Source organism: Juglans regia, chromosome 1 (assembly GCF_001411555.2).
Source record: "Juglans regia cultivar Chandler chromosome 1, Walnut 2.0, whole genome shotgun sequence".
Classification (NCBI taxonomy): domain Eukaryota; kingdom Viridiplantae; phylum Streptophyta; class Magnoliopsida; order Fagales; family Juglandaceae; genus Juglans; species Juglans regia.
This window is the reverse complement of record NC_049901.1, coordinates 18682073-18694942: the sequence shown is the minus strand read 5'-3', so window position 1 is coordinate 18694942 and position 12870 is coordinate 18682073. Positions and strand designations below refer to the sequence as shown.

General features: G+C 34.5%; 1 protein-coding gene across 1 annotated transcript; it reads left to right on the top strand.

Annotated features, from left to right (window-relative positions):
* Nucleotides 1-4822: 4822 nt before the first annotated feature.
* On the top strand, nucleotides 4823-7458 carry LOC109010145 (65-kDa microtubule-associated protein 8). The gene is made up of 7 exons (XM_035690109.1): nucleotides 4823-4951; nucleotides 5226-5302; nucleotides 5526-5589; nucleotides 5705-5794; nucleotides 5985-6047; nucleotides 6135-6230; nucleotides 7282-7458. The coding sequence occupies exons 3-7, from the start codon at nucleotides 5527-5529 to the stop codon at nucleotides 7456-7458; spliced, it is 489 nt and encodes a 162-aa protein (XP_035546002.1). The 5' UTR covers nucleotides 4823-4951; nucleotides 5226-5302; nucleotide 5526.
* The last annotated feature ends 5412 nt before the right edge of the window (nucleotides 7459-12870 follow it).

Below are 12870 nucleotides of genomic sequence, written 5' to 3'. Positions count from 1 at the left end.
TATGATTAGAGGTCGGAACTCTGACCTCCGTTCGAAGTCAGACTCTGACTCCAGTTCAGACTCGGAGAAACAATTTGGCTCGGACTCCTGTCAAAAATGACAACTCCGACTCTGTCGATGTTAGAGCTCAGCCCTAGCCAACGGTGGTTTTTGGGCGTAGAGGGCAAATGGATCTCAGCTTTGTAATTTTGAATCTCAGCTTGTGCTAGAAGTTGGAATTAACAAAGAAGAAATAAAATACAAGCCATGAGGACTGAGCAGTAAATAAAATGTAAACAAAACGTAAGGTATCATTACCCGGAAAGGATTAAAATGGGAGACGTTTCCGTCATGATTTGACCCATCATCTTTCTTGGACATTTCTTTTTACTCATTTTTCACTGAAAAGCCGTGGGTTTTGCTGCACATTAAAAAGAAATGTCGCAGTCAGTTTTCCGAGCATATATATATTCTCCAAAATCTTGTGATATAGACTATACATAATCCCTCGAAGATAAGACGAAGTTGTTTCCATGTTCGTGCTAGCTAGAGCCGCTGAGAAAAAAAAAAAAGCTAGCTAAAGATCAATTGTCAGGTCCATGATCATAGATCGTACAATCATACGTCGGAGTTTTCGTGCAAAGGTAAACATATATGCATGCATGCTACCTCAACGTACATCTTTATAATATATAGGCCATTAGTGCATGGATTAAGTAAATGTACGCCCTCTGTTTATGTCTGAGGTTGGACATAACGTGTGTGTATATATATATAAGATATATATATAATACACAATGAAACAGGCTAGCTCCAAAAGCGCCTATGGCAGCTTTGTCTTGATCTACGCTTTGCATGCAGGCCCAGTACTGGATATTCTAGCTAGTACGTACGTACCTCTCTGATCGATCTAGCTACGTACGTAGGAAAGTAACCTTACATGTGGCCATTAATTATATGGAAAACACTATTCCTACATAAAATTTCTACCGAAATCTTCTACCAATTTTTTTTTTAATTTTTTTTATTTAATAATTAAGTAAATATTTTTAAATAAATATATAATTTTTTTACTTTAAAAGAATTTCTATATAGTTTAAAAAATAATGAAAAAAAATTAAAAAAATTAAAAACAAAAATATTTGAGTGTTCAGTAGAGAATTTCAATACGTAGCAACGTCCTAATTATATTTGGAATATGGATGACTTTATTACATCACCCAGAGCCTGAATTGTTTGGTAAATTCCACAACGTGAGTTGCTAAGGCCCGTTTGTTTTCAGAAATGAGATGAGATGAGATGAGATGAGTTGAGATTAAAATTAAAAAATTGAATAAAATATTGTTAAAATATATTTTTTAATATTATTATTGTTTTGGAGATTTGAAAAAGTTGAATTGTTTATTTTATTTTATGTGAGAATTTGAAAAAGTTATAATGATGAGGTGAGATGAGATGAGATGTTTTTGAAAAACAAACAAGGCGCGGAATGAGTAGTACTACGGGTCAGTTACTGTAGGAATGTATACTTTGCACACCTACGTGACAGTACTGTTTGTAAAAAAATTTTCTTTTTTTTTTTTAAAAAAATACCTGAAAATCAAAACTTGTGTTTTCATCTTCTCCAATTCATTCGAATTTGCCCGGCGCAAAAAATTCCTCCCTCGCCCGCGTCGACGCCGCCTCTCTGAGCAACCCTCCCTCTGCCCATCCTTTGATTACGCAGTAGCTAAGGTAAGCAGAGACCGATTTATTCTCTGCTCTCTCCTCTTCCTCCCTAACTTCTTGTTTGTATTTCTCTCTTTACACGCATCTATGCATTTACATTTTACAGGGTTTGGACATCTGATTGAAAGAAACCCAAATGGGTATCCAAATTAAGCCAAAGGCTATGTTTCCTTTCTTATTTTGATTTATTTTGGGGTTCCAATTAGATACAGTGACTGCTTTTTTTTGGGACTGTTAATTTGTTGATGACTTGTATTTATAGTTTGGTATAATGGGTCAGCTGAAGACTGTGTCTTTGATTTAGAAAGGATTTGTTAACTTAATCCTTAATCTTCTTGCATACAGATATGAGGGTACTTGGATACCACTACCTTTATCTTTAATCAACTTCTATATGTTGAGGTTTACCTATGTACGTAAAATTCTAGTTGAAAAGATGGGCCCATGTAGAGGCTTTTCTAACCCAAAGCCAGCTAGCTTGCAATTGAATTTAGGGTTTTATCAAATATATGTTTGATTATCTTCATCAACTTACTTAATAGTAAATATGGTTGCCTTAAGAATATTGATTATTCCCCATCACATGCTAGTAGCTAATCTTCTCTTTCAGTCATAATTCATTTCAAAACGTAATATATGTTTTGTAAGTGGCTCATTCGGTGTTCAGGTATTTTTCTATTTTTGAAGTCAGCATGTTTTTTGTTTGTAATTTGCTTTTGTTAATGAGTTTTTATGAGCATGAACATTGCTGTTGTAGGATATTGGGGGACTCTGCATCTCAGGTCTCTGTTGGTGCTTTCTTGCTTTAACCAATCTGATATACCAAGCAAGACTGAGGATTTTTATATTAACTGGGAAAAGATTGAAAAGAAGCACTTTCACATTCAATCGGGTAAAAAAATTGGTGAAGGTATTGTGCCTTTGGACTTACGAAACCTCATAATTTCCTTGTTTAATGCTTTTAATTTTAGCCAATCGTGTAACTGAACTCATCTTGAACCATGAGATTCTATTTTATCTATGCTGGTTTAGATAATGATCTTTTGATATGTATTTTTTTTTACATTATGATGAATATCCTTTCTTTTTTTCTTTGCATCAATATCATGAATTATTGTCTAGCCCACATACTACTCTTTCAGATTATTACCAAGTGATGTACCTTTCTTGAAACTTCTATCTTTCAATGTCAGAAATAGGAATGGTGGTATGCAGGCTTGGTCTTTGTATTAACTGTTTAAGTTGCTCATTTAGAGTTAGGCCGCAGCCAATATTGGGAAAAGAACTCTTTGCACCCCCCAACCACCCGACATTTTATATTTTGCACTCCAAACTACCAAAACTGACACTGCAACTTTTTGGAAGTTAGAGGCTGCAATGTGTTGGTTTTCGTAATTTCAGGAGCAAAGTGTACAAGTTTTATTTTTTTAATAAGTAATGCAAAGTGTACAAGTATGAATAAAGAATAAAACAGTGAGTGCAGCAGCAAATGGCATCCCCCCGGGAAAAAAAAAAAAAAAAAAACCAATGGCACTCTTGCTGACTAGAGGACTCATCATTAGCACCAAAAAGTCCTACACATAACAAAAGGGCCAACAGCAACTACAAAACCAAAAGCTTAGGCCGTACTCCGCAATACAAGCAAAAACTATAAGCCCAAATATACAGAGGCTAAAAGTTGGAAGATAAACAGACTTACCTTCAGAAATGATATCAAACATATGAAGATCTTTCTTACATTGTCCTTCATGAATAGCTAGCCATAGGATAGAGGAATGCCTAGAAATTGCTTTGCTGAACCACAACCCAAAATGATTATGGTGATTTCACTCAATCAGTGAGTTTAAAAGAAACGGGTGCAAGTGTGCTGGTTTACATTTGCTTAAATCTACTTTCAAAACATCACCTAATCACACATCAAAACGTCATTGCTTTTACCGCAACCTCCAATCTCTAGCTAATACTAGATATGCATTATCCAGAAACAACTCCATTAATTGTTTGAGTCCCATTAATTGGACTCGTTAAAAGGAAGTGTTAACCACCAAGAAGTTTCCTTTTCTATTTTTATCCTCTCTATGTTTTTCTCAGATTGCCTCAAAGATCTCATAAGATTAATTGTTTGAGTCCCATCGTGATCGCCATTTCTTACTTCTTTATATATATATATATATATATATCTATTATCTATTATATAAGTGCCTATCAGACGGTTGTAGACGGAAATTCTTGTTTTCCGTTAAGTGCCTATCAAACGGCGTTAAGTTCACGTTAAAGCAGCAATCCGCGTTCTTTTTGGTCCCAGTCGAAAATGGGCTCTCTCAAACCAGACCAACTCTATCTCTAGAACCTCGCTCCGAAACTCGCTCCTCTGAATCCAGTTGGGGAGAATGGGAGCTTCACCTCCTTCTTCCTCTTCCTCTCCTCCCTCTCCTCGCCGGCCCTTCGTCTTCACTGGTTTGGTTTGATTTGATTTTTTTTTCAGGTTTTTGGCTGAATAAAGGGGGTAGCCGTTTTGAGCTTCTCCGGTGACCATCGTTAGACATGCGCACCACCGGGAGAAGCCTCACCCTCCGATCTTGCTGTCGACCGGATTGGGAGCCAATTGAAGCGGCGCGTTGTGCCGACGCACAGTTTAAAGGAAACACATGGGATTCTCAAACCACGGCGATTCATCTTCCGTCGACGCCATGTGCGGCAGCTCAGGGCCCAGCGACTCTGGCAACGTCTTGACCGGCCGAACGGCTCCTTTCTAGTGTGGCGCGTGTCATGCACGCACCACCGTTGATTTCCATATTTTTTCGATTATGTTTGGTACTGTTGTTTGGTGGTGTTTGTTTGTTTGGTTTTTGTAATTTTTTTTTCGTTTGATGTGAAACTTGATGCCTTTCCAATTTCTTGGGTTGAGGTTTCATTTACAGTTTGTTTGCACAATGATTGGGATATGTTAGTTGGATATTTTTGTTTGCATATCATGTTTCTCGTGCAAAGCGTGAACTTTATTGTAAGAGAATTGGTCTAATTGATCATTCCCTTAGCACAGATTAGTGAGTTTGTGTAGTGGGTGTACACTTTATTTGCGTAACGGATTTATTGATTTGTAGATGGGCTCCACAGAGTGTCAAGTTCACCAGCCATTAACGACCTTGATTCCACCCATAAGCCATTTTTGCAGTCTTTTGCTCTCTCCTCTGAACCATACATATTGTCTCTACTCGCCATGGTTGCTCTTCCTCTATCCCAGGTAATCCTCACTGACATTTGATTGATTTTGTTGTCCTTCGTTCTAGGGTTTGCAATGGTTCAGATTGATTGAGCCGGAGTTTCTCTTCTAATTTTAATTTTGTTTAATCTAAGGCTAAATATAGATACCCTTATATGGGTTTCCGGAGTTTTTTAAATCAAGGTGCTGGAAATGGGTTTTCAGTAGGGCGATTGTCATTATGTGGGTCTGGTTGTGTGCGACTTTATGGGGGATTTTGGTTGAATTGATTGATTGGAGGGTTTAATGTTTGCAGATAGGAATTCTGGGCGGTTGGCCGGCCCGAATTTGGAGAATGGCGGAGTAGCCAACCCAAAAAATCTTTGCGTAAAGGTACCTTTTTTTAGGGAAAATATTTGAATGGCTGTTTCGGTCACCTCTTAATCGATAGAAATTTGCACTTTCCTGTTTATAGTTATCGGTTTTATGAATAAATATAGTTATTAGTTTTGCTTCTTTCATAATCTTGCTTAACCGTGCCTGTTTATAGATAGAGTGATGAATTTATCTTTAGAGAAATGATTGTTCCTCGAATCTTTTTGTGTACTTGTTACAGCATGACTGTCAAGAGATGTCCGGATAATCCAATGCTTGGTCGTTGTGAGATTTTAGATGGGATGGTAAATGAATCACTGTACCGTTTATGCCTTTGATTTTCTGTGGATTGACTTTGATGTTCTATAAATTGTATTGACTTTGAACTAAATCTTCATATTGTGCTATATGTCTTTGCAGCCTGGTAAATACGTGTGGCAAACTTATGAAGAAGTATATGAATTGGTAATTAAAGTGGAAAATGCTATGCGAAGTTGTGGTTTTGGGGAAGTCTATATTCTATTATCTATTATACGAAAGGTAATTAAATATGCATGTGTAGGTGGAGGTTTCCAAAACATGTATTATGTGAAGTTGTGGTTTTCGTATTCTTTTGCCATGTTAATCTTTCCTCGTAGTTAATAACCTTTTTGGTAGATGTTTGTTCACCTAAAAATTTTATTGTTGAGGCAGATTTCAGATTATGAGAGATATCATACCGCAGAATGATAAAAAACGAGACAAGGCTTCGTTCTTGTTGGAGGTATGCCTAATGACAATGTTCGTTTTTTATGATTTGGAAATTAGTTCTAATGACTCATAATTGACTATTTTTCATATTTATTTGCAGGTTATCGAGTACATTCAGTTTTTACAGGATAAATTAAATATGTACGAAGGACAATACCATGGGTGGAGTTCAGAGCCAAAAACATTGATACCATGGGTAAGATATTGATGGTAGACATGTGTATGTCTGTTTTTTTCACTTTAACCAGTTAATTGTTTTGGACTATTATTTGCTTTTGCATGGCATTCTTAGTTTGTCTTCAGTTTGGAGCTTTGTATTTTTGGGCTCTGTGAATATAAGTTAAATGGGTTGATTGCAGTAGCCTGTACAACATGGTTATGTGTATCACATATATATTGAAGATTATGCTTGCTTGACCTGTGCCAAGCACATGTTTTCCACATGGTCCTTTGTCTGTAGAGGTTGCAACAGAAAATTAGATAGTGTGCTCCTTTGGTACATGAAAATGACCAGAGAGGCCACTAGGCTGATGTTTTGTTTCACACTAGGGTATGTTTGAATAAGAAACTCGAAAAAGTTTGAAATTTGGCCTTTTCCAGCCCCCAAGCATTTGGAGGGCAGATGGACCCTAACTCTAGACACAACCCTGCCACTAAAACGTGTTGGTGTACCAAAGTCCATGTAAGGTAGAATGCATCCTTTATTTTTATAAATTAAAAAGAAGAAAAACTGATATGATGGGATTTATCGTGTTTTGATGGGAAGGATGCGATGTGCAAATTGTATGTATATTATGTTTTTCATTTTGTTTCTCACAACATTGTTTACAAGTGTTTCTTGCATCCAGATATAGTTGCTGAATTTATCTATTTCTTTGGGATGAGGACCTTCTGGTTGAGAGTTTTGACCCAAAATAGTATGGATTGTGGTTACTTTTATGGAATGATCTTCCCATTCTATTATGATGGTGTTTAATCCTATGGTTAGTTAGCACTTTATGATCATTCAAAATCTCAAATTAGAAGCTGCAAATTGTATGTAAATAACTCTAGAATTTTGAATCTTGTGCTGTTTGAATTTTCTGTAAATTTATTTGTCTATTTGTCTATACCGATCCTGCATTTATATTCTGTTGGCTTGACTCTTCTTGTTTTATGTTTATTGTACTTGATCTTAAAAACATGTTTTTTGAGGTAGAAACTGTAATAGACTTTCTATATGGTTGCCCTCACAAATATCTTCACAGGTAATGTGGATCTGTCTTATCTTCTTTCAAATATATATGGAAGAACAGATTGCGAAAGCCAAAGATCAAGCTCAAAGCAGGAAGGATATCGTGGACAAGGTAGAGAAGTGGAGATATGCAACCGAGGAGGAGAAGTGGCTGGAAGAATATGAAAGGGTAAAATGTCTTGAAATTTAGTTTTTCTATTAAATGCCAAACCCTTTTCTCAAGAGTAAGGATGATATCTTGCTGCTAACTGCTACTATTGTTGGATAATCTATTGACTTTTATGAGTAAAGAATGCAAAATTTTCTGCAAGCATTCCAATTTTTTTTCTTTTTTTCATTTTAGCTTTTTATACCATGTTCAGTTTATGTTAATGACTGACTTTTATTTAGAACTTACTTTTTTTATCCCGCTTTACCATAAGATACTACAACTGTTTTTAATTATGAAAAATAGATAGAGTGATGAATTTATCTTTAGAGAAATGATTGTTCCTCGAATCTTTTACAAATAACCATTTGATAAAACTAGACAAATGTACTTTGCACATTGCTCCCGCCTAGTATATATATAAAGGATCTTAGAAGATTATGGGCCCAGTTTAAGCCAACACCAAGGCTCGTAATAGGATGAGCTCCAAGTGAAATACATAAAGGAAATAATTTCTACTAGGAAAAAAAAAAGATGTAGAATCAGACAAGTTAGATCATTTTTTGCATGCTCAGAACTTCTATTTTTTTTTAAAAAGCTCCACGATAAAAAGTAACGTGGTAGGATTTATCTTCCAGACATGTAAAGTCATTTTAGACTCGGGAAAAGAGATTTAATTGATTGGAGGGGAAGTAGAAATAGATTTTCCTTCTCTTCATTCCAAAATTGAGGTACGAGAAAATAAATTGTAACAGGCACAATTTATGGTCGTTTCTAGACCAACTTCTTAAAAGAAAGACAACAACATAGTTCAAAAAGTCTAGATAAATAAAAATACATGCTTGCACCAGACGAACGTCAAATGCTGGTCGATTAGCAGGATCTTCTGCCAATTTCAGTAGTCTTTTATGAGTCAGCACATCCTCCGCCCTCTCCACATTCACATCCAATGCAAAACTATGACGTCAACAATTAGGTAGCTCAAAAAAGTTAGCCCTAAAAACACATTGTGATTGAGTAACAATGTTTCATACCTTGAAAATGATGGTTTCAAAAACTAATAGCCCTAATGCTCTCTTTGGTACCATAAAAATGTTGAGAACGAAAGAATAGCGCAAGAACTAAAATGAAATATCAAATAAGGAACGATGAAACGCATCCAAAAAAGAGTGTTTGGTTGCATGATTCTCTACTCTTTTACTGACTGATAATACGCTCATAAGAAATTTCACTAAAAGAAAATATACAAGGGCAAACAAAGAATACCTGAAACTTAAGGGCAGGTTTGGAGGTAGGATGACATACAAAATTCTCATCTAATCTCATCTCATCATTACACATTTTTCAAATCTCTATACAAAATATAATAAGCAATTCAATTTTTTCAAATTCCAAAGCAATAATAATATTAAAACATAATATTTTAAACTTTCAAACAAAACAAAAAACTCTCATCTCACCCCCTTAAGAGAAAAAAAGTAACTCGGAATCTATCTCAGAAGTAAGATCCTAATTATATTTTCTTTACCATTATTCTTGTAAAAAAGAATATTATATTATTTACCCTTTCCTATTGTTTCTCAGCAACAAGCGAGCAATATAAACAACTAAATGAAATTAAACAATGTGGTGATGTGGTGTGCTTAAAAACAGTAACTTAGAAATATGCTCGCAATGCAGAGGAGTTATGGGCTTCGGGGGTGAGAAGTGAGAACCAAAGTCAAAATCGCAGCAGAAATCGCTCTAGCATGACAGAGAAAAAAGAGAAATGTATGCCATGAGAGGCAACATCGAAAACATCTACAGTCCCGCACTATTAGTTTCTACCAAGTACATATGCTAAAATCTCTAGAATCACATATTATTTATGCCGAACCAGAGAGAGAAAAAAAAATATCATGTATGTCCAAACCCTAGAATCATAGATAAAAATGATAAACATACAACACTTTAGATAATATTATATACAACAATGTTTTAAAGGAAGAGATATTTTTGTAAAATATCTTATAAAACTAACGTCATTTTGCACAAATACCCTTATTTTATAACATGTGTTATGAAAAATATTTTGTAAAATATTTTGTGTTTATCACTACTCAATCACAGATTATTTACCCTCCCGCAGATCTGAAAACCCTTGAACTCTTTTTTGATTTCTTATAAGGTTTAGTGCTAGAAAAGCAGGAATATATGAGTACTAGCTAGATATATATTATCTAGGGTACTAGATTTATGCCCTATAAGATAATATTAATTCCTGTCACATTATGAAAACAACCCGTGCCACGTGAAGCGTACGTGCATGCACTACTGACGTGAGGCGTTTTTCTCATTTGATTTTAGACATAAAATTATAGGCTAAGCATAGTGATTTCCACCCATACCAACGAATTGGGATAAAAACAAAATCAAAAATTCATACTAATGTTTATATGCCTTCGTCATTGAAGATATAAATGGAAAGAAAAAGCCAGAAAGTAATAATAGAATTAGTAGTTGAAGTTTTTAAAGAGCTTTTAAATTTTTAATCATAGTTTTGAATTTAGTTTGGTTCCGACCGGAATTCTCTATTTTGGTATAGTACTCGGTACATGCATTACATATGACATTCCGTTTCATTCCACAACTCGACTCGTTCCAGTCAATTTCGGACTGTTCTAATGGAAATTTTATATATATATTCTTTTTAACGTTTAGATGGCATTTTTATAAATCTCAAATCTAATTAATGTCATTCATGTAATTTTAAAATCTAAATGGGATTTATATAATTTAAATTTTTTTGTAACTTCAAATATGTCCTATTATTCTTTCTTTTAAATCTCATTATTTTTAATAATTTCTCAGCTCTTTATTATTATTATTATTATTATTATTAGTTTCTCAATTCAAGTTTGTGTTCTTTTTAATATTATCTTTCGACACCAATATCTTTATTTTTTTTAATATTTTCAACATATATTCATTTTAGAAATCTTCAATTTTTTCATATATATACACATACAAATACATATATAATACACACTAGTTATATATACATGTATTTATTTTATTAATTATCAATATATATATATAACTAATGTTGAAACAGTACACTGGAATGCACTAGTATCAAAATATTCTGTTCTAATACTACTTAAACTGGAATTATCACTAAAACATAAATTAAAACATTACTTTTAATTAGTATGATTATGGGCGCAGATCCACACAGATCAAGGTTCCCTTTAATTTTTGTTCGAATTTTGAGAGTCTCATGTAAGAAATATAGACATATAAAGTGGTTGTACAACTTTTATTGCTACTCGAATAATAAATATTTTAGACAACATTAAATAAGTAATAAATACTGTAAAATCCATATATATTGACTCTTTTTTACTTGAAACGTTTAAGCTCGAACAATAAATAACCTGAGATTCTTGTTGTCCCCAACACGTACGTATTGATAGTTCCGGAAAATTTAAGAGAGTGCTTATAAAGGTCATGATGTTGATTTAAAGAGGCCCACTCACAATCCAATTCTACTTTAAAACGGGGCCTGACCAAGTTGCTTCTGATTTTTCATGAGTTACATGAGCCCACCCAATCAATAACGAAATCCCCAATTAACAGTAAGATCGGCCCAATTCACCTAAGGAATTATAATTGAATAAAATTGCGTATACGATCGATGTGACATCATGTGAATGATGGATTAATGTAGAATCGAATTTACTATTCTGTCTTTGAAATAATTAATTTGATACTATTATTTAATCATCCCAAGTAATCGGTGCTAAAGAATAGTGGTAAGGATAATGGTGTAACTTTACAAATGGAACCACTACCTTAGAATTATTATTATAAGGTAAGCATTTGTCAAGGCAATTATGGTAATTGACCGTTTGACTTTATTTTTTGTTAACGGGATAAGATCAGTAGTCCACCATTTTCTTTTGTCAACCAAAACATTGATCTCGAGTCTCGATTTCAAGACTCTCTTTTTATTTTTGTCGACGGGTAATTGGAGATACCACTTACCTATAACAGTAATGATTGGTTTCAAATATTTTCATGATATTTAAAGACTACTTTTGGAAGAAATGGAATTAAAGATTACTAGAATGTACAAGTCTCGTATATCCAAAAAGTGCATGGCATTTTAAAATATATTTTCAAATATTTTCATGAGTAAATCTGATATCTATATGAGAAAATTATATTTTTAATGGTGAATCTCACTTTCTTTTCAAGAAAATGCATGGCATTTACATATCGTAAGAGTATATCCAGTATTGCTCGACATTAAATTGGTGAAACCCAAATTTTTTTTTTTTTTTTTTTTTGTTGGTTTTGGTTTAAAAGGTACTAGATCAGGATCATTTGAACAATTCTTATAAAACTTCTTACTTTTTTTTTCTCTTTTAAAACAAAAATAACCATGCTTTTCTATATATGTATCCTATAATACAAAGTTATGTATCCTTACTAGGCCACTTTCTATCCAAACTGTTTCCTCATTTATAGTAAAAGAAAATCTAGCAAGGTTATGAGCTACTTTATTTCATTTCCTATAAGTATTGTACCACCCAATCTGGTCTATTGTGAAGAGTCCCTTTTTTATGTCTTCTAACAGCTGTCCATACCACTCCCAATTGGTCTTTTTACTATTTACAGCATTTACAATTGCCAATGCATCACCCTTAAAGACCACCCTTATAAGATTCGACGTAACTCAGCACACAATTTCAATACTCTCCATAATGCATGGAGCTCAGCAATAGTAGGACTATTAACCATTCCCTTAAGACTGCATAAAGACAACACTTCACCTTGTACATCTCTGATAACAACTGCAATCCCCATCCTTGTCTCTTTGGAATTTAGAGTTGCATCACAATTAGCTTTCACAAAGCTTTCTCCTGGTGCCTTCCATCTAGCTACCCTTCTTGCTACTGCATTGACCTCTTACTCCCTTTCAGGATGGATTTGAGCTTGTTGGAACTCTACTAAGCTTTCTTATGCATGTCCCCTCATCCAAATTTTTCTCATAACTATTGTCACCAAAACCCATTCCTCCCGAGACGGCTTCAAAATCAAATTTTCTCATACCTCATCTAACTCCATCTCACTACTAGACCATTTCTGTAAAGGACTTTCTCCCTCTGCCCATACATATGTGGCACCTATACAGCTCCATATAGCATGGCAAGTGGATTCCTCTTCTCTCTCACAAACAAGACAGTAAGGATCTTCCACTACCTTCCTTCGAGCCAGGTTCTTTCTTGTTGGTAAACAATCATTAAGGGTTTTCCATAAGAACATTTTCACCACACCAGGAACATTCAGGTTCCATAGCTACTTCCAAACCTCGGTTATCTCTCTTAAGGACTCCCCTCTCCTTCTTTTCTTCCTTCTCACATCCAGATGGTAGGCACTTTTAACATTAAAAATCCCACTCTTTGTTGG

Excerpts from the sequence above, each read along its gene's own strand:
- LOC109010145 (XM_035690109.1), top strand. The coding sequence starts at position 5,527 with ATGACTGTCAAGAGATGTCCGGATAATCCAATGCTTGGTCGTTGTGAG. Across the intron at positions 5,590-5,704 it reads GTGAGATTTTAGATGGGATG|CCTGGTAAATACGTGTGGCA; the intron begins GTAAATGAATCA and ends ATGTCTTTGCAG. Across the intron at positions 6,231-7,281 it reads CAAAAACATTGATACCATGG|GTAATGTGGATCTGTCTTAT; the intron begins GTAAGATATTGA and ends ATATCTTCACAG.